The 25,026-nt window shown below is 44.1% G+C and overlaps 1 protein-coding gene across 1 annotated transcript in view; it reads left to right on the forward strand.

Moving 5' to 3' along the window:
- ST18 (ST18 C2H2C-type zinc finger transcription factor) overlaps positions 1-25,026 on the forward strand; it is a gene marked incomplete at both ends in the record, with an annotated part of 90,657 nt that overhangs the window by 32,392 nt on the left and 33,239 nt on the right. Inside the window, 6 exons of the mRNA XM_079901151.1 lie at positions 135-932; positions 6,699-6,833; positions 7,499-7,589; positions 8,597-8,701; positions 10,668-10,861; positions 12,921-13,132. Of these exons, the coding sequence (XP_079757277.1) occupies positions 135-932; positions 6,699-6,833; positions 7,499-7,589; positions 8,597-8,701; positions 10,668-10,861; positions 12,921-13,132 (1,535 nt within the window). The remainder of the gene's footprint in view (positions 1-134; positions 933-6,698; positions 6,834-7,498; positions 7,590-8,596; positions 8,702-10,667; positions 10,862-12,920; positions 13,133-25,026) is intronic.

Below are 25,026 nucleotides of genomic sequence, written 5' to 3' on the forward strand. Positions count from 1 at the left end.
ATATAATTGATGGAGTCCACATATTCACATATTGCATGTATTATATATGTATATGTCTATCTATCTATCACTGTAATTCCCTTAAAATACTTTTTGTTCTTATTTTTCAAATATTGGCCTTCTTTTTTCCCTAGAAGAAATCATGATAAAACCCATGGAGGAGAAGCTTCATTCAACTGCACAAGAAAATTCCGATGGGAAGGAAGACAGATACGGCCGTTATCAAGAACTCGTGGTCAAATCGCTAATGCATTTGGGGAAATTTGAAAATAATGCATCTGTTCAGACCATAAGTGAGAACTTAAATGACAGTGGCATCCAGTCTCTAAAAGCAGAGGGGGATGAAGTGGATGAGTGCTTTATGGTTCATTCCGACGATGGAAAAGACAAAATCGACGATTCCCAGCTGCCGTTCTGCTCCTCCGATGACAACGAAAGTAACTCTGAAAGTGCAGAGAATGGTTGGGACAGCGACTCCAACTTCTCAGAAGAAACCAAACCTCAGAGAGTCCCAAAGTATGTTCTCGTGGATGATAGGAAAGACCTACTGGAAGTTCCTGAAATAAAAACTGAAGGTGACAAGTTTATCTCTTGCAAAAGCACATGTGATGTGGAAACAGAAAGGAGAGAGCCACAGCATGCTCCCGTGGACCCGTCGGATGGCCAAGCCCAGCCCTCGTTCCCTGGGAGTAAGGAGGATGATCACAGGCACGGGTGTCCGGCCGCGGGGGTGGAGGAAGCCGCTGCCCTGGAGAAAACCAAGGGGAACTTGAGTTTGCTGGAGCAGGCGATCGCCCTGCAGGCTGAGCGAGGCTGTGTCTTCCACAGCACCTACAAGGAGCTGGACAGGCTTCTTCTGGAGCATCTCTCGGGGGAGAGGAAGCAAAACAAAGTCATCGACGTGGGCGGAAGACAAGTCTTTACCAGTAAACGTAAGACACCGATTTGCTTCTATTTTATTTAAAATGTCTTTAGAGGTTGGGGGGGTGGTAAGTGAGTAAGGTTTGATTGCTTCTCCCAGATAGCTTTTTGACAGCACAATTTAAAAACCTAATTTATATTTTAAAATTAGCAACTTTTTTTCCTATTCAATAGATTGTTCTCAGATTAAAACTTGGTCGGTTTGTAGGGTTTTAACTCTCGCAAAATAAAGACCTGTATTTCTTCTAATAGGACTGCTTTTAAAAAATATATCGTACTTGTTAAAAAGTACTATATTGGGTATGTTAAAAGTACATTTGTATTTACTGGATTTTAAATCATTTTATGAATCAAATCATTTCCAGAAATTTAATTTTTCTTTCCCGCCCTCTTTCTGGGATCATCTGACTGCTTTTATTTTATTTATTTATTTATTTATTTTTTGTGGTACGCGGGCTTCTCACTGCTGTGGCCTCTCCCGTTGCGGAGCACAGGCTCCAGACGCGCAGGCTCAGTGGCCATGGCTCACACGGGCCCAGCCGCTCCGCGGCATGTGGGATCTTCCCGGACCGGGGCACGAACCCGTGTCCCCTGCATCGGCAGGCGGACTCTCAACCACTGCGCCACCAGGGAAGCCCCATCTGACTGCTTTTGAGCTTCAAAATAGTGTCAAGCTACCAGGAAGCCAGGCAGGATGCTCGATCCTTCTTAGGACAAGACCGGATGCTGATGCCTTCATAAGCCTGTGCTTTCACAAGCTCTCTAACGGAGGGTCCACAAACGTCTGGACCAGACTTGAATGAGACAGTCAGTGTGCTCGGAGGAGACCTTAAAACCCATCCTCAGACTTTAGGAAAGCTGTGTTCTGTTCCGTGTGCCCATAAAGATGCCCCCCGCCCCTGGGTCTTGTACCAGGTGGGCCCGGTGATGAGGCCTCCAGTTACGTGGAGTTTCCCAAGGGGTGGTCTTTGGCTTGTGAAGATGAGTATTTCCAGGATCCCATCAGACTTGCTGCTTCAGAACTTGCTTTTTTAAAAAATTTTTTAATTTAATTTTTATTTTATATTAGATTGATTTACAATGTAGTGTTAGTTTCAGGCGTACAGCAAAGTGGTTCAGTTATACATATACCCATATCCATTCTTTTCCAAATTCTTTTCCCATGTAGGTTATTACAGAATATTGAGTAGAGTTCCCTGTGCCATACAGCAGGACCTTGTTGTTTATCTATTTCATATATGGTAGTGTGTACATGTTAATCCCAAACTCCTAATTTATCCCTCCCCCTCACCTTTCCCCTTTGGTAACTGTGTTTGTTTTTGAAGTCTGCAAGTCTGTTTCTGTTTTGTAAATAAGTTCATTTGTATCATTTTTTTAGATCCCACATATAAGTGATATCATATGATATTTGTCTTTCTCTGTCTGACTTACTTTACCTAGTATGATAATCTCCAGGTCCATCCATCTTGCTACAAATGGCATTATTTCATTCTATTTTATGGCTGAGTAATATTCCGTTGTATCTATGTACCACATCTTCTTTATCCATTCCTCTGTCGATGAACATTTAAGTTACTTCCATGTCTTGGCTATTGTGAATAGTGCTGAAATGAACATTGGGGTACATGTATCTTTTCGAATCATGGTTTTCTCAGGATATATGCCCAGGAGTGGGATTGCTGGATCATATGGTAGCCCTATTTTTAGTTTTTTAAGGAACTTGCATACTGTTCTCCATAGTGACTGCACCTGTTTACATTACCACCCACAAGGTAGGAGGGTTCCCTTTTCTCCACACCTTCTCCAGTGTTTATTGTTTGTAGATTTTTTGATGATGGCCACTCTGACTGGTGTGAGGTGATACCTCATTGTAGTTTTGATTTGCATTTCTCAAATAATTAGCAATGTTGAGCATCTTTTCATGTGCATAACTTGCTTGTTTTTAAAAGCAAGTTCCTGAGGTGATTCTCGGGCACCCTAAAATCTGAGAACCACAGAATTCAGAGAGGAGTATCTTAGAGGTAATCAAGGTCGTGGACCTAAAGCGCTGACAAGAATAATGCGCTAGTGTGGTTAGATGTCCTGACTGCTGAGATTTACCCAGAAATCCATTGTATATTTTAAGTCCATTTTAGTACTCACCTACAAGTAGTCTTGTCAAATACTGTCTTGCAGCTCAGAGTTGAGAAAAAAAGAATAAAAGAATGTCATTTAGTGAGGAGTAAGATAATAGTTCTGTGCAAACATACTGTAAGGGCTGGGATGGAGACGGAATATCAAGGATAGTATGTGGTCTGGGGCAGGAGGGTGTGGTGGCAGCTCTGAGCACTCCACTCACACCCAACTTGTGGAAATTACCTGTGTGGGTGTTGGTTTTGTTTTTTTTTTTAATGAACTAAAAAATCAGAAAAAAAAAAGATGAAATTTACTTCAAATTCCAAAACCCCATCATTTCCAATATACTATATTTCATCCATTCTAAGGTGCACAGTTTTCCCATCTTAGCATCTCTGTGAAATTAGAAACATGTGCCATTATTCAGTTTTCAGTCGTTTCTCCTTCCTCACTGGCACATAAAATGATGTTTCACCTTGCAACTGATAGTACCTTCAGCCAATGAAATCCAGTCTTTGGAGACACTAATTATTTGTGCCATGGCTTAAAACACTTGACGATACTTTGGTCATTTTTTAGAACTTTTTAAAGGTTTTTTTGTTTACAGAAATTAACAAGGCAATAGAATGTGCACGGTGGAGACTTAGAGAATCACTGATGGGACTGGATGAGTCCACAGTGTAGCCTGTGTGTAGGGTGAGGTCCTGCATTGGGATGTGAAGTCCACGCAGGGAGCTCCAGACTAGACCAGGAAGAAACAGGCAAAACAGTGACCGACTGCAGGGGCCTCCAGGCTTTGTCCAGAGGCTGCCCAGGTTCACGGTCCTGCTCCCGTCCCTGGTGTGGGAGCGAAAGAGGAGCTTTTTTCTCCTGTGAGTACTCCATGCTCCTAAGTAAGCACTAATCCCCGTGCACCTTGGGCATGTGACTTTGCTCTCAGGGACAGAACCCTAGGATTTCAAAATACCGTTTCACCCAAGCCTTCCAATGAGTCGGCAGTTCTAACAATACCAAGTTTTGCTATCCTGTTGCCACCCAGCAATAGGGAGACTTTGGGTCCCCCTAGTCTAACTAGAGTCGCCATATAATTTATCCTACAGCCTACGACACTTTCGGGGTGAAGGGGAGCCATGGGCGCAATCCCACGAGTCCATCAGGTATGAACAGGACAGTCCCAGGCAAACCGGGACGTCAGGTCACCAGAGTATAAGGTCATTTTCGTGAAGCAGCATCCGGCAAAGAAAATCAAAGAGGAAGAGCCAGGCCCGGGAGCCCCCCCAGAGCTGCAGCTCCAGCTCGTGTCAGGCACCGGCGCCGGCCCCGGAGAGCACCGTGGGGCATCTTTGCTCCCCGCAGAGGAGGGGCTGGCAGACACAGTGCAAGACGGACAGTCAGCAACCCACACCTGGTCAGGTGCCAGCCTGGCCTTATCTCCCACACCCTCCCTGGCTTCCCGCAGACAGTGTGGCCAAAGCGCTCCGTGTGGTTTAGAAAGGCGGCCTCACCTGGACCAGATCCAAGGGAGGAAGCCCATCAACATTCACATCACCTCTCCTTCTTCCCGATCCTTTCCAAGTCGCTCTCACAGGGTGTCAGCACCCAGCCCCCACCAATTCCATGTTAATCAAACATCGGGGATTTTTTTTTTCCCAATTGAATAGAAATTTATTTTTTCACACATCAAGTTCCCATATATCATAAGAAGTAATTCTGGTCAAAATTCTATTCAAATGATCTGTATTTCTTGCTCTGTTCTTTTTTTTAAAATTAATTTGTGTTGGAGTACGGCCACTTCACAACGTTGTCAGTGTCTGCCGTGCCGCAAGGGAGACACTGGGGACTTTTACTACATATTCTACGCACGTGAGTGCCCAGACGGACTGGAAATTCGGCCGTCTTTTCGGACTAAGTAAGAAATACCCCCGCAAAATCATACAGCATGTCAAAACCCTTCGTATGCACCTTTGTCTCGTACAGCAAAGAGTGTAGTCTCCACCTCCTGGCGTTAAACCCCGTCTCAGGAAACACACACGCCCGCTACTCGGGTCCTTCCCTTCCCGCCCAAGACACGCGTCCTCTCCCTGCTGACGCCGCCCTCCCTGGCTGCGCGCTCACGGGGAGGGTCCTTGGCCCTTCCCCCTTGGCTGGAACCACGTCCCCAGATAATTGCCCCGTGTACCACCTGCGGTACCCACCTGCCCAGTCCGACGGCCGGGGTGGCGTGGCAACACGGGGGCACGTCTGCCCCCCGCAGAATTCCGCCCTGGGGACGTCTGTCGCCTCCGGCAGCGCTGCCCTGCTCTCCGTGCCACGTTTGGAGCCGGAGCACACGGGCCCTCGGCGTCCTCGCAGCCAGGACCCTGCCCCGTACCCATCGCCGGCAGCCTTCCTGCGGCAGGATGGTACAGACTATTTATTTTCCCTCTCAGCGTCGTGTGTTCGTGATTCCTGATACTTCGCGTTGGGAGAAGCCTGCAGCCTGCCGGCCTCCATCCCACGCTGGTCCTGTCTCTGAGGCCGCCTTGCCCGCTCTGGTCCCGGTTCCTCTAGATGCCCTGAATGTGAGGGGCAGGCTGGCCCCGATGCCTGACGTTGTCACTCCACGCACGAGTTAGGGGGGCAGTTTCGGCTCTGAGAATGCATTTCTGTTTTAAGCTTATCTACCCTCTCGATCACGAATATGAGAATATTCACGTTAGTCCTCATTTATTTTATGGATTTATATAACCCTCTATCTAAGCCAGCAGTGTGTGTGCCGAGCTGTGTGCAGCCGCCCCCTCTGGGCAGCCCGGCAGCATGGGTTGCAAGGTGTCCCTTTCCCCTGCCGCAGCACCTGGTCCTCCGCCCGCAGCCCATGTTCCTCCGCCCGCAGCCCATGTTCCTGGCAGCGCCCGGCAGACCCCTCGAGCCGGTCCCCACCCTGTGTGCGGCCAAGCCTCTTCCTGCTGCCTCTGTCTTCCGCTTCCACACTAGGAGTGAAACCAATAGCTTCTCCTCTGCAGCTACTGCGCGTTGATCCAGAGCTTCAAACCGCGGGGCTCTGGGCGTCGTGGGCCCTCACAGCACTGCCCCCTGGCCGGGCGTGGCGCGAGATGTCACTCTTATTGGAGCAGCCTCCCCACATGTCTAGGAACAGCTGCTCAAGCCCAGAACTCCGGGGCCACTGGACCTGCTGCCAGGACCCACTGGACCACCCAGACGGGCCCTCCCCAGATACGGCGGCTTCTTCATCGTGTGATTTTTGCATCTGGCCTTTTACAGATCCCTTCAATAGGAGACAGTTTGGGTTTCAATAAATGCTTTCCTTTTTCCTTCTCTTTTTTTTTTTCCCTTTTCCTTTTCCAGAGCCTATTCATCCTCTGGTGTAGGGCTGACATTTCATAATGAGGCTCTAACTATGATCTGTGACGTGACAACTTAAAACCGTCACTGTTTCAACACTCCCTTGCCCTGTGTCAGCCTCTGCTTAAGGAACCAGGAAAATTGAAAACATTCTTTCTGCTTCCGCAGGTCTTAGCTGAGGGTCTTATCCAAGACGATGTGAGAAGAATGTTTATCATCAGAAGGGTGAACAGAGTGAGAAGGTCGTGTGCAAGGCCACTTTGCTGGAGGGGAGGGAAGAGGAATAACCAGATGTCTCTCTCAATTTAATTCCTCTGCAGATTCACCGAGGCCTGAAAAGAGGGAGACCAAGTGCCCCATCCCCGGGTGCGACGGCACAGGGCACGTGACAGGGCTGTACCCTCACCACCGCAGCCTTTCAGGGTGCCCTCACAAAGTGCGGGTTCCCCTGGAGAGTGAGTACCGCCGGCCCTGAAATAAGTCCACCAAGTTACCCACTTCCTACTCCAGTTTGGAGTCAGAAACGGAAATACCAAGTTTTCTCCCTCTGTGTCAAGACAATTTCCATCTAGCTGGGTGTTTAAAACAGAGCATATTAATAGAAAACTTGGGGTACAGTGAGGCCAGTAGATCAGGAGATACTGACATTGAAAACCTAATTTGCTACTCAGAGCTCCCAAGAGGAGGGGGCACCTCAGGCCAGGCAGGGCCCCCGGGGGAAGCACCAGGACCCGCGGCGGGGAGGGATGAGTTGTTGTAAGCAAGAGCCTTTTTGAGCTTTCGTGGGAGGGAGCGGAGTGAACTGGCCTCAGATTGGCCAGCTGGAATTTCTAGTGGGCTCTGGGCCTCTGGCGCTGTCTGTGGTTGTCTGGGACCTGGCCCTGGGGGTTAGGGCAGGTGGAGAGTGTCCTGGAGTGTGAGAGTCAGAGAGAGGAGAAGGTCCGGTGTGGGCTCCCATTGGTTGGTTTGCATTTGAAAAGTGTTTATTCTCTCGAAGAATTAGGGAGCGTGGTGGACGATGTAACTGAATTCCTTTGAATGCAAAGTTGAGACAGTTTGTCGGTGTGTGATGTATCGATGATAAATTGCTCTATTCTTTTATGTGCTATTTCGTGCCTAGTTCTTGCCATGCATGAAAATGTGCTCAAGTGCCCCACCCCGGGATGCACAGGACGAGGGCATGTGAACAGCAACCGCAACACGCACAGGAGGTAATTGGGATGAGACTCGAGAGAAACTTTCCACCAAGAAAACAAGGAACTTGCCGTGTGTTATCAAAATTCCTGGATCAGCATCAGATATGTTAGCACCTGACATAGGTGACAAATATTCTCAATGTGTGCAGAGGAAAAAGTAAAAAATACCCCATTATTTACTCCCCTATAAATTTTCACTGAGCAGCCAAGTATGCCAACAAAAAAATGTCATATTTGGAGACCAGGGGTAGATACTTATATAGCGATACACAGAGATCCTGGTCTCTGCTCTGAACCTCCCCCACCCCAGAGCTGTTTGACCTTGGAAAGAGTGGCTTAGGGGTTATCTTGAATCCCATCCAATGCACATTAAAACGGTACCCAAGAGCTTCAGATTACTGAAGGTAAACGTCATTTCATTTCACTGAGATTTATTTCACTGAGATCGCAGCTAACTTAAAACCACATATGTGCATTTATATACAAATATATTGCATATATATAAATACTTTTGGTGAAAATGCTTATCGTTTATGTGTTTCATGTATAGATTATGTGGTCATGAGATACTAGTTGACTTATAAGCCTATTGCCAGGAAACTTACATTCTGTGCTCTCCATTTAAACTGAGATATAAAATTAAGTCCCTAACATTTTGCAAAAGACCCTAAGCTATCATAGAATTATCGTGCTGACATCCATAGTTGGACAGTTGCAGTTGGATGAGCGCATTCTACTTAAAATATCGTGAGGTTTCAATAATTTAGTTATTCCTCCCTTACATAATATTTTGATCTTAAAAGTGACTCTGTTTTTTTATCACCTCTGAGATGAGGTTTGGGGACAAACGTTGACACAGTAGTTTGCAAAACCCTTTGGGATCTTTTAGGCTGAGAATGGTGCTAAGTGAACTATTAATACAACTTAACATTTGGTGCTTGCCAAGGATGCTGTGAGGTAGGTGCCAGAGCAAATTACATTATCTTTTTAACTCAGATCCGCCTACTTTTTTTTTTAAACAGTCTTTCTGGTTGTCCAATTGCTGCAGCTGAAAAATTGGCAATGTCCCAGGACAAAAGTCAGCTGGATTCTGCCAAAACCGGGCAGTGTCCTGAGCAGGGTCACAGGTAGGATGCTCCCCTGGGGTTCCCGTTACTCCCTGCGTGCCGAGCGCCTACACAGAGGGTCCCTCTCCTCCCAGGTGCCAGCTCACCGTGGGCCACCTTTGTTCCAACGCACAGCCACCAGTGTCCACTTGAGAGGCTGGGCCGGCTAATCGTGCTGTCACTGAAATGAACTGCTAGAACCTCCAGAAGTTTAACTTGAAATTAATCTGCACGCAGAGGTCACATAATGTGGATGAATCCAAAAAATGTAAAGTCTACGATAACAGATTAATCAAATTCTGTGTCGCTAAGCACAAGCCCGCCCCCTAGTCAGGTAGGGGCCCCCTTATGGTTGACGTAACCTTTCCACCTCCTAATCCCTCATCACTCAAAATATGTGATGCTATATGGTCGTCCCACTCTTCCAGATATGCGCACAGTCTCTTTGAAACAAAAATTCATTCCAAATTGATAACTATGGAAATACCTCCTGTCGGTCCTAGGTCCTTCAGAGTCTCTAGTAGTCTGGAGGACCTTACTCACACCTAAATAATAAACTATGGATGAGGACACAGTATAAGGTGATACACTTATTAATACAAAACTCATATACATAAGAAAAGTGATTTGGGGATTACAGCAGATGACCAGGTCCTCATTGTCGTTACCAAGACACTGGAATGAAAAACAGTTATTAGGAACATTTTCAAGATATGGTGTCCCTTAATATTTGCTTCTGTAGGTTTAATTAAAAGACTCAAATTGTCATGACTTTGCCGAGAGTCAAAATCACATGAGTGAGGAATGTAAATCAGGCAAATATCATGAATTACTGAATCACGGGTTAAAAATCTCATAACAAGATTCTTGGTTAGGAGTACAGTACCGTATTCTCTAGTTTCTCCCGAAGTAGGTTAGTTATCAAACATAGAAACAGCATTAAGTTTCATTTTGCTCATTTCTTAGAAGTATTATTTTAGACTAGAACGCTGTTGCAATATTAGGGGTATAAAGCAAGTTATATAGACAATAACAAATTCAACTAATCACTCAGATATTTTGATGTAGCAGCTAAAAAGTTTTTTACCTAATCCAAGAAACATCATCAAAACGTTGACGTTCTGATGAGTAAGGTATGTTCTGGTGAAAAACAAAATAAAAGTATGTATTTTTGATATTGCTAAATTCTGAAAGTATATTTATTTGTGTCCTTTTAGCAATAGACCACAGCACGACAGCATTTGTGTTTTCCTTGGCCGGCATTGGTGCTATACAAATATGATACCCTTGTTTAATCCACACAGTAATTCTAAAGGAATGTTGAAGTCACATTTAGCTTGGATTAAGATAATTCTATTGAAAAATGTGATAGCTGTTATAATACAGTAATTTTTATTCATATTGAAACAGTGGCAATTTAATAGATAAAATTTTGAAATACTATTTAAAATATTACTTAAAGCAGCAAAAGCATTCAGTCCGAAGGTGGGGAAAAAGATGAGAAGCCTAAGAAGAAATTCACAGTTCAGGAATCCAGTTTCCGGTGCCGCCCCTGCCCCTGTTAGGCGTCAGGGCCCTGCCAACTGTGCTGAACAGAATATAATGACATTATATTGTCATCAGAATATAATGACATTTCCTCACTAGTTCCAGGCGTGACTTTTCACTGCTACTCTGATGAACAGTCCTGAGCAGCAGGAAGTACACACCTTATCAGTGCCCTGATGACAGTTCCATGGCACTTTCTCTCTTACTGATGGGAGACTCGGACACACAACGTGCAGCCTCCCTGAGGCCACCCAGCGCCCGAAGTGCCCCCTTGTCCCTCACTCCACCCCATCCTGTGTGACCACAGCTCTATTCCCTAGTGCGGGGCTCAGTGGGAAACTCCAGGTGTGACACACCTGAGCTGCTTTAACTTCTGATGCTGGGATGCTCACCAACGGTGTCGTCCTATTTCTTTTGAGCTCTGCCCCTCTCTCTTCAGGACAAGCTTGGTGAAGCAAATCGAGTTCAATTTCCGATCCCAAGCCATCATCTCTCCCAGAGCTACGGTGTCAAAAGAGCAAGAGAAATTTGGAAAAGTACCTTTCGATTATGCCAGTTTCGATGCCCAGGTTTTTGGTAAACATCCCCTCGTACAAACAGGTCAAGGCCGAAAAACACCACCATTTCCTGAATGTAAGCTTCAAATTCTAATACTTATTCCAAAAACAATGCATCTTGTGTATGTGCATGTTGGGTGAGGGGCATGTATTTAAATATGTAATATACTATTTACTGCTGGGAGGAGAGAAAATATATTGTACGGTGAAATAAAATAAGGATAACAATAGTAAGTTAATCAGTACTACTGGTCTTGCATGAAGTGACACTGAGTATGGTAAATAGTGGATTAATTATTCTACAAATTTGGTGCCATTTTTAATCTAAATACAGTAATTCTGAAGAAATACAGGTAAAAATATGGAAATACTACTTACATCAGCAAGTGTTCACACTGAAGGTGGGAGAAAAAGTGAAAAGTCTAAGAAGGAACTCAATTCAGAAATCAAGGTTTTACTAGGAAAAAAAAAACAAACACGTGTGGCTTTGGAGATGTTCATCCACAGATTTAAGAATTAGTGCAGAAACATTTAAAATGTGTCAGTTCTCTGATGCTAACACAGAGACACTGTAACGCATAAAACTTGGTGTTTTTACTAACAGTTTCTTCAAGTTGTTTAGAGTCCTTGAATGTTTTAATGAAAAGGTTAGAAAGTAAATGTTGGGAATAAACCCAGGAATGATTTCTGCCAAGCAAAATAATCCCCCAGTTGGAGTCCTCCATAGACCGGGAATTTTTTACAACATTGTGCAAATCCCTGGAATCCCTTTGATCTCACGCATAGTTAACCCAGACGTAGTACTCTTAGGAGCACAGGGTGCTTCTCCCTTCTGTGCCGTGGTCACCTTCCGTAAAGAACGTGAATGTCGTATAAAACCTAACAGTGTATAAACAGACTTGAAAGGAGTTTGTCCACCAACAAGAAGTACATTAAACTCCAGAAGGTAGTTTACCTGTTCTTACTAAAAATAGGGTACAGCCAACATAAGTAACCACTGACAGCCTGTTAGATTCAGGAAAGAAAGATATACACACAAATATACACACACAATGTTTTGTATCTATCTGTATAAATTTAGATATAGATATAGTTCTAGGATATATACACAAAATATACACACATACATATATGTTGAATTCAGGTGAAACTAATTAATGAGTGCTCTATATGCTCATGTAGTATGGATTTTGGTTTAAAAATGTAGCACATTCAGTGACATTTTCATATTTTTATAACTACAGGAATAACATTTGGTAATGTTTTAAATTATTTCGTGAAAAATAATGATCAAATATTTAAAGTAAACACTACTTACGGTGAAACAGCTATAACTGCCTTTATATTAGCCCACATTAAATGCTGGCTGTGTTTCCTGGTCCCTGAGTGGTTTACAAATACCCAGAGTGGAGAGAAACCCGTTAATTCTCTCAGTAACGCCTTGGTCCCCACAACAACATAAGCAGCGCTCATTCTCGGTAGCACTGAGAATGCTACCTTTCCGCCGCGGTGCCTTTCCGTTCCCCTGGAAGCTCTGTGCATCTCTCACTCACTGCCCCGAACCGAGCATGAAGATGCCAGCTCAGGGAAGCCTCTGCCACCAACTCCGTCCCCCTGAGTTGGAGGAAGAAAAACTCATGCTGTTTTAAGCACGAAACAAACCTCCACATCCAATAGCAAAACAATGCAATTCCATGGCTAAGTAAAAACTGTTATTATGAAAACAAATGCGAAAAGTCCGTTTCTCTCCCCTGGGGTTACTGGGCCGCACACGTACGCCGTCTGTGGTTGTACCGGCCTTATGCCTGTCTAGTCCCTGATGGGTTTTGCAGCTACCCACGCTGCCATGGCACCTGCCCGCTAACATGAGTTCTGGAGTTTTTGTCATAAGACGTGGAAATGCAAAAAAATATTCAGAGAACAGGCATTCTTCCCCCGCAATCACGTCATTTGATCTGTGAACCTCTGTGAAAACCGTTCTGAATAACCTTCATTTAACGTACGCAGGGAGAATGGAGCATGTTTTAATTTATTCTTCACGTATTTTCATGCAAGGAAGTTCTGTCTTTAAAACAAATCTATCTAATGACTAAATCCACGTACGAGCAATTGCTAATCAAATCTCTCTTCAACAGCGAAGCATTTTTCCAATCCAGGGAAATTTCCTAACCGGCTGCTGAGCGCGGGCGCTCACACACCGAGCCCCGGCCGTGCCAGCTCTCACAGCCACGGTCAGCGCGGCGAAGACACCCACGTAGCGGCAGCTGCTGCCATCCTGAACCTCTCCACCCGCTGCAGGGAAGCTGCAGACATCCTCTCCAACAAACCGCAGAGTCTGCCTGCCAAGGTAGGCCGGCCAAGAGCCCGGAGGGGGGCAGCGGCTCACAGCGAGAATCCACTGCCTGCGTGAACCGGCCGCACTCTCCCCCGCCCCTGCAGCACGGCCCCCCTTGTCTCGGGGAGAGAACCTGGGCAGGGATGAGTGTGGTGGGAGGAAGGACCTCGGAGGGAGACAGTGGCGCTTTTGCAGGTTGTGCCCCAGAGCTGGGGCAGGGGTGCGGTATGAAGCCGGTTGGGGGCAGCTCGATAGATTCCAAACCTCTTTTTGTGTTGGGGACTCTGGCACACGAGGAAAGAGATTGCCACTAGAATCACGCTGAACAACGGAAGCTTTTCGCTGCCTTCAAATCAAAGATGGTAGGACGTGTTCCATTACACAGCCCCCCGTAAAACACTGGCAAAATTCATGAAATTTCACTGTCGTACATGTGACTGTCGTATAGCGTAAGGTGGCCTGAGCTGCTGTAGTTTTCACGAAGGACACATCCTAAAACCTGGATCCGTTAAATCGACAAGACAGGGTCCCGGGGGCGTCTTGAGAACTCAGGGCCCAAATTCAAATCCAAAATCAAATTCTGTGAAGTTTATGGAGACCCCAGCTTTCTGGAGCTCACGAAATTAATCACATTTCTCTAATAACGTCTCCTCGCCGACTAACGCAGAGAAGTAGACATCTGTGTTTATGATGCCTTGAGGAAAACAAAAAGCAAAAAGATCCTTCATGTCTTGCCTTTTGAGGAGGGGGTTGTGATGCTCCAAAGTAACAGGGACCCTCGGAGGGAGCGTGAGCTTCCTGCAGTCAGCAGGGACCTGTAACTCCTGTCCAAGCTAAGGGCTGTTAAAAGAAGTTATTTTCCTACCTAGACAGCTGAAGCCAGCTGGAGGAGAGTGCCCAGGCTTATTTGGAGAAGAGATGTTACCCTTGCTTTCAGTGGAAGATCGCCCAGGTTAAACTCTAACCCGAAACTCGGCGAGCACAGGCTCTAGCTCTCTTTTCCCTTTAAGCTCAGCCCGTCCCCGGCGTGGTCAGCTGCCACCTGTGCCGTGTGCCAGGCCTTCAGGAGAGCAGGGCGCACAGTGCGTCGAGCCTTTGACAGAAGAATCAGAATTAGCTTCTGGACAGATCTCAGCCAAGTAAACCCCAGGAAGAGTTGGTGGCCAAAAACCACTCAAAAACAATTTTTAAACAAATGAGGTTCTTAAACAAAGAAAAACACGTTGCCTCAAAAATATAAAGAAAATGCCAAGCTCTCCAAAATCACAGGCAGAAATTATGTACATAAATGAATGAGGTAGGGTCCTTTAAAAGGGAACTTTGGTTATTTTTAAATTCATTTTTAAAATCCTGAATACATTTCTTCTTTTTAAAGGGATATTCTAATATACAGCTTGTTGGAGAAATACTGAACTATCTTCCTTCCTGGTGCTTTATTCTTTGTCTAGGCTGTCCTACAAGAATAAAAGTGCCGATATTATAATGGTTAAATCTGCTTAAATTACTTGAGTAAATGGTTGTAGTGTGAAGGCTTTCCATCTGCAAGGTAGACACTTTTTGTTCCTCAGAATTCTGCCTTTAACCTTTATATTCTCCACGTTCTATTAATTGCTGGAGCCAAACAATGAATCAAACAAGGATGACTAAAATTTGAAGGTATTTTCCCTTATCGATATATGTTCTTCTCTTCTTAAAACACATTTCTGGTCAGAAAAGTGACTGTTAAATCGTCACATTTCGAAAATTCAAACAGCGGACACGCCGTGTGTATTTGATGCTCCTGCTGGGAGCATTCTGTGAGCCGGGGTTGCTCTGTGGAGCTGATACGCCTGTCCCGGGCGACAGGAACCCCCTGCACGTCTCAGCCTCCAAACTGCCAACCAAGCCCTAACTGCAAAGCCAAACCACTGATGATAAGGGTGGAAGAGACAGAAAGTGCACCAGTCGGCTTTTAGGAAGAGTTTGTGATGCTGGCGGTTTTAGGAACCTTTTTCCCACGAAAATTGTCTTGTTTGACATCGTGGTTGTTAAAATAGGATCACTGTGGCACCCTACACTGTCACCTGGTACAGAATCCTTCTTCCAGGCCTGCATTTGCACACAACTGTAACAGTTTGCAGAATTCTATCCTGGTTGGATCCTATTTTCTGAATATAAAAGAGAACCTCATAAATTCCTGAAACCACAAAAGGTAATTATTGTAACAAAAAAAAAAAGAGAGAGAGAGAAAAAGCCAAAGTAATTAACCCTGAAAAATAGGCTCTGATCAAACAGTGCCCAGTGACAGCCATTTCTTTTTTTTTTTAATAGATCTTTACTGGAGTATAATTGCTTCATAATACCGTGTTAGTTTCTGTTGCACAACAAAGCGAATCAGCTATATGCATACATATATCCCCATGTCCCCTCCCTCTCGAGCTTCCCTCCCACCCTCCCTATCCCACCCCTCTAGGTCATTGCAAAGCTCCGAGCCGATCTCCCTGTGCTTTGCTGCTGCTTCCCACCAGCCAACTGTTTTACATTCGGTAGCGTGTATATGTCAGTGCTACTCTCACTTCGCCCCAGCTTCGCCCTCCCACCCCATGTCCTCACGTCCATTCTCTATGTCTACCTCTTTATTCCTGCCCTGCAGCTAAGTTCATCAGAACCTTTTTCTTTTTAGATTCCCTATATAGGTGTTAGCATACAGTATTTGCTTTTCTCTTTCTGACTTACTTCACTCTGTATGACAGACTCTAGGTCCACCCACCTCACTACAAATAACCCAGTTTCGTTTCTTTTTATGGCTGAGTAATATTCCATTTTATATATGTGCCACATCTTCTTTATCCATTCATCTGTCAATGGACATTTAGGTTGGTTGCATGTCCTGGCTATTGTAAATAGTGCTGCAATAAACATGGTGGTGCATGTCTCTTTTTGAATTATGGTTTTCTCAGGGTATATGCCCAGTAGTGGGATTGCTGGGTCATATGGTAGTTCTATTTTTAGTTTTTTAAGGAACCTCCATACTGTTTTCCAGAGTGGTTGTATCAATTTACATTCCCACCAATGGTGCAGGAGGGTTCCCTTTTCACCACACCCTTTCCAGCATATATTGTTTCTAGCTTTTTTGATAATGGCCATTCAGACCGGCGTGAGGTGATACCTCATTGTAGTTTTGATTTGCATTTCTCTAATAATTAGTGATGTTGAGCATCTTTTCATGTGCCTCTTGGCCATCTGTATGTCTTCCTTGGTGAAATGTCTATTTAGATCTTCCACCCATTTTTTAACTGGATTGTTTGTTTTTTTGATATTGAGCTCCATGAGCAGTTTGTATATTTTGGAGATTAATCCTTCGTCTGTTGTTTCATTTGCAAATATTTTCTCCCATTCTGAGGATTGTCTTTTTGTCTTGTTTATGGTTTCCTTTGCTGTGCAAAAGCTTTTAAGTTTAATTAAGTCCCATTTGTTTATTTTTGTTTTTATTTCTGTTACTCTAGGAGGTGGGTCCAAAAAGATCTTGCTGTGGTTTATGTCAAAGAGTGTTTTTCCTATGTTTTCCTCTAAAAGTTTTATCAGTGTCTGGTCTTACATTTGAGTCTTTAATCCATTTTGAGTTTACTTTTGTGTATGGTGTTAGGGAGTGTTCTAATTTCATTCTTTTAAATGTAACTGTCCAGTTTCCCCAGAACCACTTATTAAAGAGGCTGTCTTTTCTCCATTGTATATTCTTGCCTCCTTTATCAAAAATAAGTTGACCATATGTGCGTGGGTTTATCTCTGGGCTTTCTATCTTGTTCTGTTGATCTACATTTCTGTTTTTGTGCCAGTACCATACTGTCTTGATTACTGTAGCTTTGTGGTATAGTTTGGAGTTGGGGAGCCTGATTCCTCCAATTCCATTTTTCTTTCTCAAGATTGCTTTGGCTATTCTGGGTCTTTTGTGTTTCCGTACGAATTGTAAGATCTTTAGTTCTAATTCTGTGAAGAATGCCATTGGTAGTTTGATAGGGATTGCATTGAATCTGTAGATTGCTTTGGGTAGAATAGTCATTTTTACAATATTGATTCTTCCAGTCCAAGAACATGGTATATTTCTCCATTTGTTTATGTCATCTTTGATCTCTTTCATCAGTGTTTTGTGGTTTTCTGAGTACAAGTCTTTCACCTCCTTAGGCAGGTTTATTCCTAGGTATATTATTCTCTTTGTTGCAGTGGTAAATGGGAGTGTTTCCTTAATTTCTCTTTCTGATTTTTCATTGTTGGTGTATAGGAATGCCAGAGATTTCTGTGCATTAATTTTGTATCCTGCAATCTTACCAAATTCATTGATTAGTTCTAGTAGTTTTCAGATGACATCTTTAGGATTTTCTGTGTATAGTATCATGTCATCAGCAAACAGTGACAGTTTTACTTCTTTTCCAATTTGTATTCCTTTTATTTCTTTTTCTTCTCTGATTGCTGTGGCTAGGACTTCCAAAACTATGTTGAATAAGAGTGGTGAGAGTGGACCTCCTTGTCTTGTTCCTGACCCTAGTGGAAATACTTTCAGTTTTTCACCTTTGAGTATGATGCTTGCTGTGGGTTTGTCATATATGGCCTTTATTATGTTGAGGTAGGTTCCCTCTATGCCCATTTTCTGGAGAGTTTTTATCATATGAATCAAAATCAAAATCATATGAATTTTGTCAGAAGCTTTTTCTGCATCTGTTGAGATGATCATATGGTTTTTATTCCTTAATTTGTTAATGTGGTGTATCACATTGAATGATTTGCATATATTGAAGAATCTTTGCATCCCTGGGATAAATCCCACTTGATCATGGTGTACGATCCTTTTAATGTTCTGTAGGATTCTGGTTGCTAGTATTTTGTTCAGGATTTTTGCATCTCTGTTCATCAGTGCTCTTGGCCTATAATTTTCTTTTTTTGTGGTATCTTTTTCTGGTTTTGGTATCAGGGTGATGGTGGCTTCGCAGAATGAATTTGGGAGTGTTTCTCCCTCTGCAATCTTTTGCAAGAGTTTGGGAAGGATTGGTGTTAGCTCTTCTCTAAATGTTTGATAGAATTTGCCTGTGAAGCCATGTGACAGCCATCTCTATTGTCTGTGTGGCCCTCTGCTCTGTGCCCTTCGCTTAATGTAGGATTAAGTGTAAACGATCTTCCCCTCCACATTGAATACTAGCCTGATTCTCTCTCCACCAGGATTTGGTGTTGCCTCCATGGCAGGCTGTTAGTACGTTTGTTTTTTCTAGCCCAAATCCATAGATGTCTTGAGTTCCTAGCTTAGAAAGAAGGATACACAGCTTTTCCCTGCTCTTGACTTCTATAGCAGAGCATAGAAGCATTTTTGATGTACCAGAGATACTCTGGCAGATGGACTCAGCTGTCCCACCTGAAAGGTCTGTAGGTGCTGGACTGCCCAAGTCACAGGTTAGAGTCCCTCAGAGACCCCGCCTTCAAGGAGCTTACAGGAAGAGAAGGACGAAAGAAGTGGTCGTTCCAGGTGGAGAACTGGGTCTTCAGAGGTGATGTTCCTGAGGCTCAGGGGAGGCATGGGTGGCTTGTAGGGAATTTGATCAGAATTTGGACAACGGATTTATTTTCCTTCTGCCTCCATGTCCTTCCCTTTACCCGATGAGCTTCTCTGAAGTTGCTTAAAGAGCCCAAGAGGAGAACAAATTACAGGTCATGAGTAGGAGCATGACCTTGTCAAAATCAAGCCAAAGGTCACTAACCGTGAGATTGCGTTCATCCACTGGTCGGAGCTAATACAGATTGGTTTTCATGCTGTGTGCAGACTCACAGCTGACTCCAGGTTTACTGGGAGGCCTGCATCCGTGATTTTCAAAATCCCTACTCTTCTGGAAGATAAGGGGGTGAAGGAAGACTTCAGAGATGCAAGAGAACATCTTCTAAAGACAGTGAAGGACGATAGGCACGTTCCAAAGTGTTCTCCCCCTTCCAGAATTTCTCAGCCTGAGCACCTGCCCACCCAACACTAGAACACCTCCTCCCTGGCACTGAGCTGAGATGCCAGGGCTAACACTGCCCATCGCTGCCCAAGCTTGAGTCCACCACATCCTGAAAGTAGATCTTAGAAAGAATTGTTTATATGTTAAAATCCAGGCCAGCACGTACCCAGCAGGTCTACGCCACCTAAATCACTTGTGCGTGTTTTAAGTATCTCTTTGAGGAATCAAGTCAGGAGGAAAAGTTAGTAACAGCAAATCCCTAATGGAGATTGTCATGGTTACGGGTACTTTTGTCTGAAGGATGAACCCCATCTCAATGCTAGCACGGTCCTTGGTGCTGAGATTTGTATCATGTCCTTTACTTCCATTTGGAGTTAATGTGAGTTTGCAGAGCTCACATGGACCACAGCTTCAATCAGTCCCGCTTTAGTCTGGAGACGGGTGCTCCCGAGATGAGGTCAGGGCTGAGTAGAAGCAAGCGGCAGGAGAAGCGAGCGGCGGGGGTTCGCCACGTTCCCTAAGACCCGAGCTCCGTCCTCCTTCTTCCCCGTCTTTCTCCTCCTCTTCCTCCCCTCAGCAGAGGTAGGAATAGGCACACAGTCTATCTTTATCCCGATCGCTGCCGCTTGCCAAGCGCTCTGTTGTTTGTTTTGGTGTTTTCCCCACCTGTTTAGACAAAGTGGCATATGCACAGTGTGCCTTGAAAGAAAACAAAAAATTGACACTTGCTTGAAATGTTTAAAGTTCAAAGTCTGTTTTGTGCTTGAACAAGGCCTCGACACAGCAGGATATCACATCGCCATTCCTGCTGCCTGCTCTCAGAAGTAGCCTGGCGGCTCTGGGTGCGGTTAGAATCCAAAAGCAGCCTTTTGCAGTAACTTTAACATGAAGTCGGAGGATGCTATAGAATGTGAGTGAAATGTCCTGAGGGACCTGAGTTGGGATCTCAAGGAACCAGCTGACATGTATGGGGAAACTGCCTTTTTCCTCAGTGTAGAACAGCATAGGGAGAGCTCTTCGGGTCCAAAAACCTAATCAAATTATTCTTATTATCAGTTGTTGTTTATTGAACACCTACTATGTGCCAGGCACTGTAGATAAGCACTCTGCCCATAATAATCCTTTTTAATCCTTCTAGAAACTCTGTAAAGCAGATACAATGATCCCATTTTGCAGGTGAAGAAAAGTAGTGTGGAGATACCAAATGACTGCTTCCGAGTGACACAGCTATAGCCATTGGAGCAAAAATTTGAATCCACACGCACCTAACTTCTGACCTGCCTGAAGAGTTTATCATTCCCTGGTGTACAGACTGCTGGCCCACCAAGGGTTTTCACTGTGATTCCAAGTGCCAGACAAAGACTTGGGGGAAATGGTTACAAACTCAACTTTAATTTTATACCTTATATCAGCCACTTGATTCTCCTCTGAATTCCATCACTGGATTTATATTGAGTACATTTCACAAGTCTATACTCTTAGTAGTTCGAATATTCGAATATTCGATTGCTGTTTAGTAAGAATAAGATGTTTTCAGTTAATTGATTTATTTTACTTTATTTTATTTATTTATTTTATATTTTTGTGGCATGCGGGATCTTAGTTCCTGGACCAGGGATTGAACCCGCACCCCTGAAGTGGAGGCGCAGAGTCTTAACCACTGGACCGCCAGGGAAGTCTCTCATCTGTTTACTGTTAATACCCTGCCTACTTATTTTTTTTTTTTGAGGATAGGCAAGAGGATTTTTTTAATATTAATTTAATTTTTAATTTAATTTTTATTTTATATTGGAGTATAGTTGATTTACAATGTTGTGTTAGTTTACAGTGTACAGCAAAGTGATTCGGTTGTACATACACATGTATCCATTCTTTTTCAGATTCTTTTCCTGTATAGGTTATTACAGATTATTGAGTAGAGTGCCCTGTGCTATAAATAGCACGGGATAAATTAGGAGTTTGGGATTGACGTATACACATTACTATATATAAAACAGATAATCAACAAGGACCTTCTGTATAGCACAGGGAACTCTACTCAATACGCTGCCTGCTTTGAAAACGTTTCAGAGAACTTTCGGTACCAAAAAGATACTCCCCCAAACAAACTCCTTGAGGCACGAGCAGAAGAGCAGAAGTGGCAAGTTGGAAGCAGAAACCAGGCTGCGGGCCACCTGTCTTTGCATGTCCTCTTTGCCCAGTCACAAAGGCAAGGTGGTGGTGACTCTCTCGTATTAACAGAAAACCTGCCAAATGAGGAAAACAAGGCTATCTTATCCTATCAATGTCTTGAAAGTTAATGCTTTTCATAATCAGAACATTTAAGGTAAAATTACAATTTTGCTTTTTTTTTACTTCATCACCATCTTTGAATGTAAGATCGTTTTTAATTGTTGAAACAACATAATATCATCATTTGCCCGGAAAATATCGGAGGAAAACAGCCATCGGCCTATCCTCTAACTACAAATGCAAGAATTTCTGTGTTTTCCCATTTGCTCTTCTTCAGAAAATGAATTTCTCCCCGTTTTCCCTAGCTGTACACATAGCCAGCATGCCAGGCTGTCTCCTGCTTTCAGTGACATAAGTCTTTTCCCTGTTGCAACAAACTTCTCATAATTATCATTTGACTGAGTACATAACATGCCATTGTTTTAAATTTATTTATTTTTATTTTTATTTATTTTTGGCTGCGTTGGGTCTTTGTTGCTGCGCGCGGACTTTCTCTAGTTGCGGCGAGTGGGGGCTACTCTTCGTTGCGGTGCACGGGCTTCTCATTGCAGTGGCTTCCCTTGTTGCGGAGCATGGGCTCTAGGCGCGTGGGCTTCAGTAGTTGTGGCGCATGGGCTCAGTAGTTGTGGCTCACAGGCTCAGTAGTTGTGGCACGTGGGCTCAGTAGTTGTGGCTCACAGGCTCTAGAGCACAGACTCAGTAGTTGTGGCGCATGGGCTTAGTTGCTCCATGGTATGTGGGATCTTCCAGGACCAGGGCTCGAACCCGTGTCCCCTGCATTGGCAGGCGGATTCTTAATCCCTGTGCTGCCAGGGAAGCCCTTTTTTTAAATTTATTTATTTTTATTTTGTTTTACTTTTGTAACGTGCCATTTAATAGATGCAGCGCAGTATCGTTTCTCTGTTGGCAGACATCTGAGTCACTTCTTATTTTATAGCACAGATAAGACTTATAATGAAAAATTATCTCAACTTTCAGTTGAATACTAATTTATAATTGTATAATTTATGTATAAATTATATAACTTAAAATAATAGTTTATAGTCTATTTCACTAAAGATGTCCTATATGCACAAAAGAAGCTCCTTGAAGTCAGGGACACTGTACGTTTCAGTTTTCTTTTACCCGTAAATATAGTGGCTTGAAAATATTATGTGCTTTCTCAGTCATTTCATGAATAAATACATCTGTCTTATTACAGGGTAGCATCTGTAACTCAAAAGTAGCTGAAGTAGATGGTCACTGATGTCGCTCCTAAGTTGGAAAGCGTATGAGTAGTGTTAGACCAGCCTCAAAAAGCTTAAAATTCAAATACTGAAAACACGGGTATAAAACAGCCCTTTAAGAAGTGAGCATAGGGCTTCCCTGGTGGCGCAGTGGTTGAGAGTCCGCCTGCCGATGCAGGGGACGCGGGTTCGTGCCCCGGTCCGGGAAGATCCCACATGCCGCGGAGCGCCTGGGCCCGTGAGCCATGGCCGCTGAGCCTGCGCGTCCGGAGCCTGTGCTCCGCAACGGGAGAGGCCACAGCAGTGAGAGGCCCGCGTACCGCAAAAAAAAAAAAAAGAAAAGAAATGAGCGTATTCGGCGCCGGGCTGGGGGTCCATGTCAGGGTGCAGCCGTTCCCTCCCCCTCCTGCCGCCCCCCCCCCACCCTGTCCTCGTTGTCCTGCCATTTGGAGTTTCAAGCACAGAGAGATGTGATGTCTGTTGATAATGCTCTGAATAAAATCCGTGCAGTAAACGTGTGAGCCGCCCATCCATGGGCAGAAAGGGGCCCTTCCCTGGTGCTGTGTGTAATTTTGAATGCATCTGTGAGCTCACTTCAAGCCCATCTGTACCCACACGGCCGCCTCCAGCCCAGTCAGGTGCTCAGAGCAGCCGGCTGGGGCACGGGGTGCAGAAAAGCACCTCTTTTAAACGTTAGGAATGATTTTTTTTTTCAATCAGCCCATGATTACTCAAGATGTAGGACCATCGCAACTCTGAGAATCTCCGATTTTTTAATTTACTCATGGGAAGTTTCTTTTTCCTGTAAAAGCTAAAATATATATTAGTGTTGTCTTGGAATAGTTGGTATTTTTTCAGCAAGCTCGAATCTGCACTATTTATGGGTTTTGCACTATAAAACACTGCAGCCCAGTCACGTGACTCCTTTTTCCTAAGCCATCTGTCACAGAGGTCTGGAATTTTATGTGAATGTTGGTTGTGCAGTCTTAACCCAAGTTTTTTTATTTTTTTATGAAAAATGTCAGCAACTACAATATTTAGCATTTTACTTTACATTGGCCATTAAACTTGATAGCTATAGCTCTGTTTCTTTTCTATAGTTATGTATCAGTTTTGAAGCCAAAAATTGCTTTCATGTACTCCTGGCAGAATACATTGTATCGTGGAGAGAGCACGTAGCACTGATATGGTTAATATCTTGGATTTTTGTAACTAAGGTTTATTAATGCTGGTATAAAAACGTATTTGATATTATACAGATGGCATACGATGTGGTGGTTACTAAGTTCTTATCCCGGATAAGCTGTACTGTGAAATTCAGGGCTTAAAACTATCACAGGAGATTAAACTATTTACTGAAAAGGACAGAAAGATATGACCAAACATCTTAGTACAAATATATTAGAAGCGTATTTACCTCCCACAAATATAATAGAGCATTTCTACCTCATAGGCTGAGAGATTGAGAATAGGAACTTTGCAGGTCAAACAAGCAAACAGAAGAGATGCTTTTATTTTTTAACTCAGGCGGCCGCTACGGTGGATCACATCTCAGGGGGAACTGCTGGGGAGGGGGTACGGGTGCAGTGCAAATGGGGAGTTAAAATAAACCCCTGGGAAGTAACCGTTAGGGATCTTAGGAGCATATCAGAGAAGACTTCTGCTTTGCCGGCCAAAGGGAAAAGAGAAGAGACATTGTCCAGAAGCTAATTGTGAATTGATGGATGACAGTGACAGTGCCGCTCAGGTATTCATTTGACCCACTTGCGAGGGTGACGAGCTCGTTCACCCCGCCTTCTGGGAGTTACTGCCCGGTGGTGTTCACGGTTCAGGGCCACGCATGCCATCCTCGGGCACATGAGTTGTGGAAGGTCCAGGGCACACGGGGACTTTGTTGGCACTTGAACCTTAAAAAGAAGACGAAGCTTAGCCAAAGATCTCCCGAAGAGAAACGCCATGAGGTAGAGTTCAAGTCTCATACTGAGTATCTGGAGGAGAATCACCTTTATTCTGGAGTTTTCACTGTAGAACTTACCCCCTGCTGCCCGCCCCGTCCTGTCATGTGACACCTGGTACCTCCACTCCAGGCCCCCAGGGGAACTTTGGTTTACACTGCCCGCCTCCCCCAACACGCCCGCCACGAGTTAACCAAGCTTTTCTGGCGCAAGGCACCCAGGGTAAAATGTCACTTTCCTACTAATCTAATATAGTTCTCATATTTCCCAGTAAAAAGTCTCTTCCCGCTGGTTATTTGTGCGTGTTTTTCACGTTAGATTAATATTGTGCCTCTTTGTAAACTCAAGTGTTACTGCTTCAAAGGATGAATTGGGAGTGATAATTCTGCAAACTAGAAAGGAAGGTTTAAAGCTAAACTTGGGGGAAAAAAAGATAAAACAGGTTTAGCCAGTACATTTAGTATTTGGACCATCTTATTTATATTAGGCTTGCTTTGTTTAAACCCAGAAACACGAAGCTCACTAATGGGGCT

This window comes from Stenella coeruleoalba, assembly GCF_951394435.1.
Source record: "Stenella coeruleoalba genome assembly, chromosome: 17".
In the NCBI taxonomy this organism is placed as follows: domain Eukaryota; kingdom Metazoa; phylum Chordata; class Mammalia; order Artiodactyla; family Delphinidae; genus Stenella; species Stenella coeruleoalba.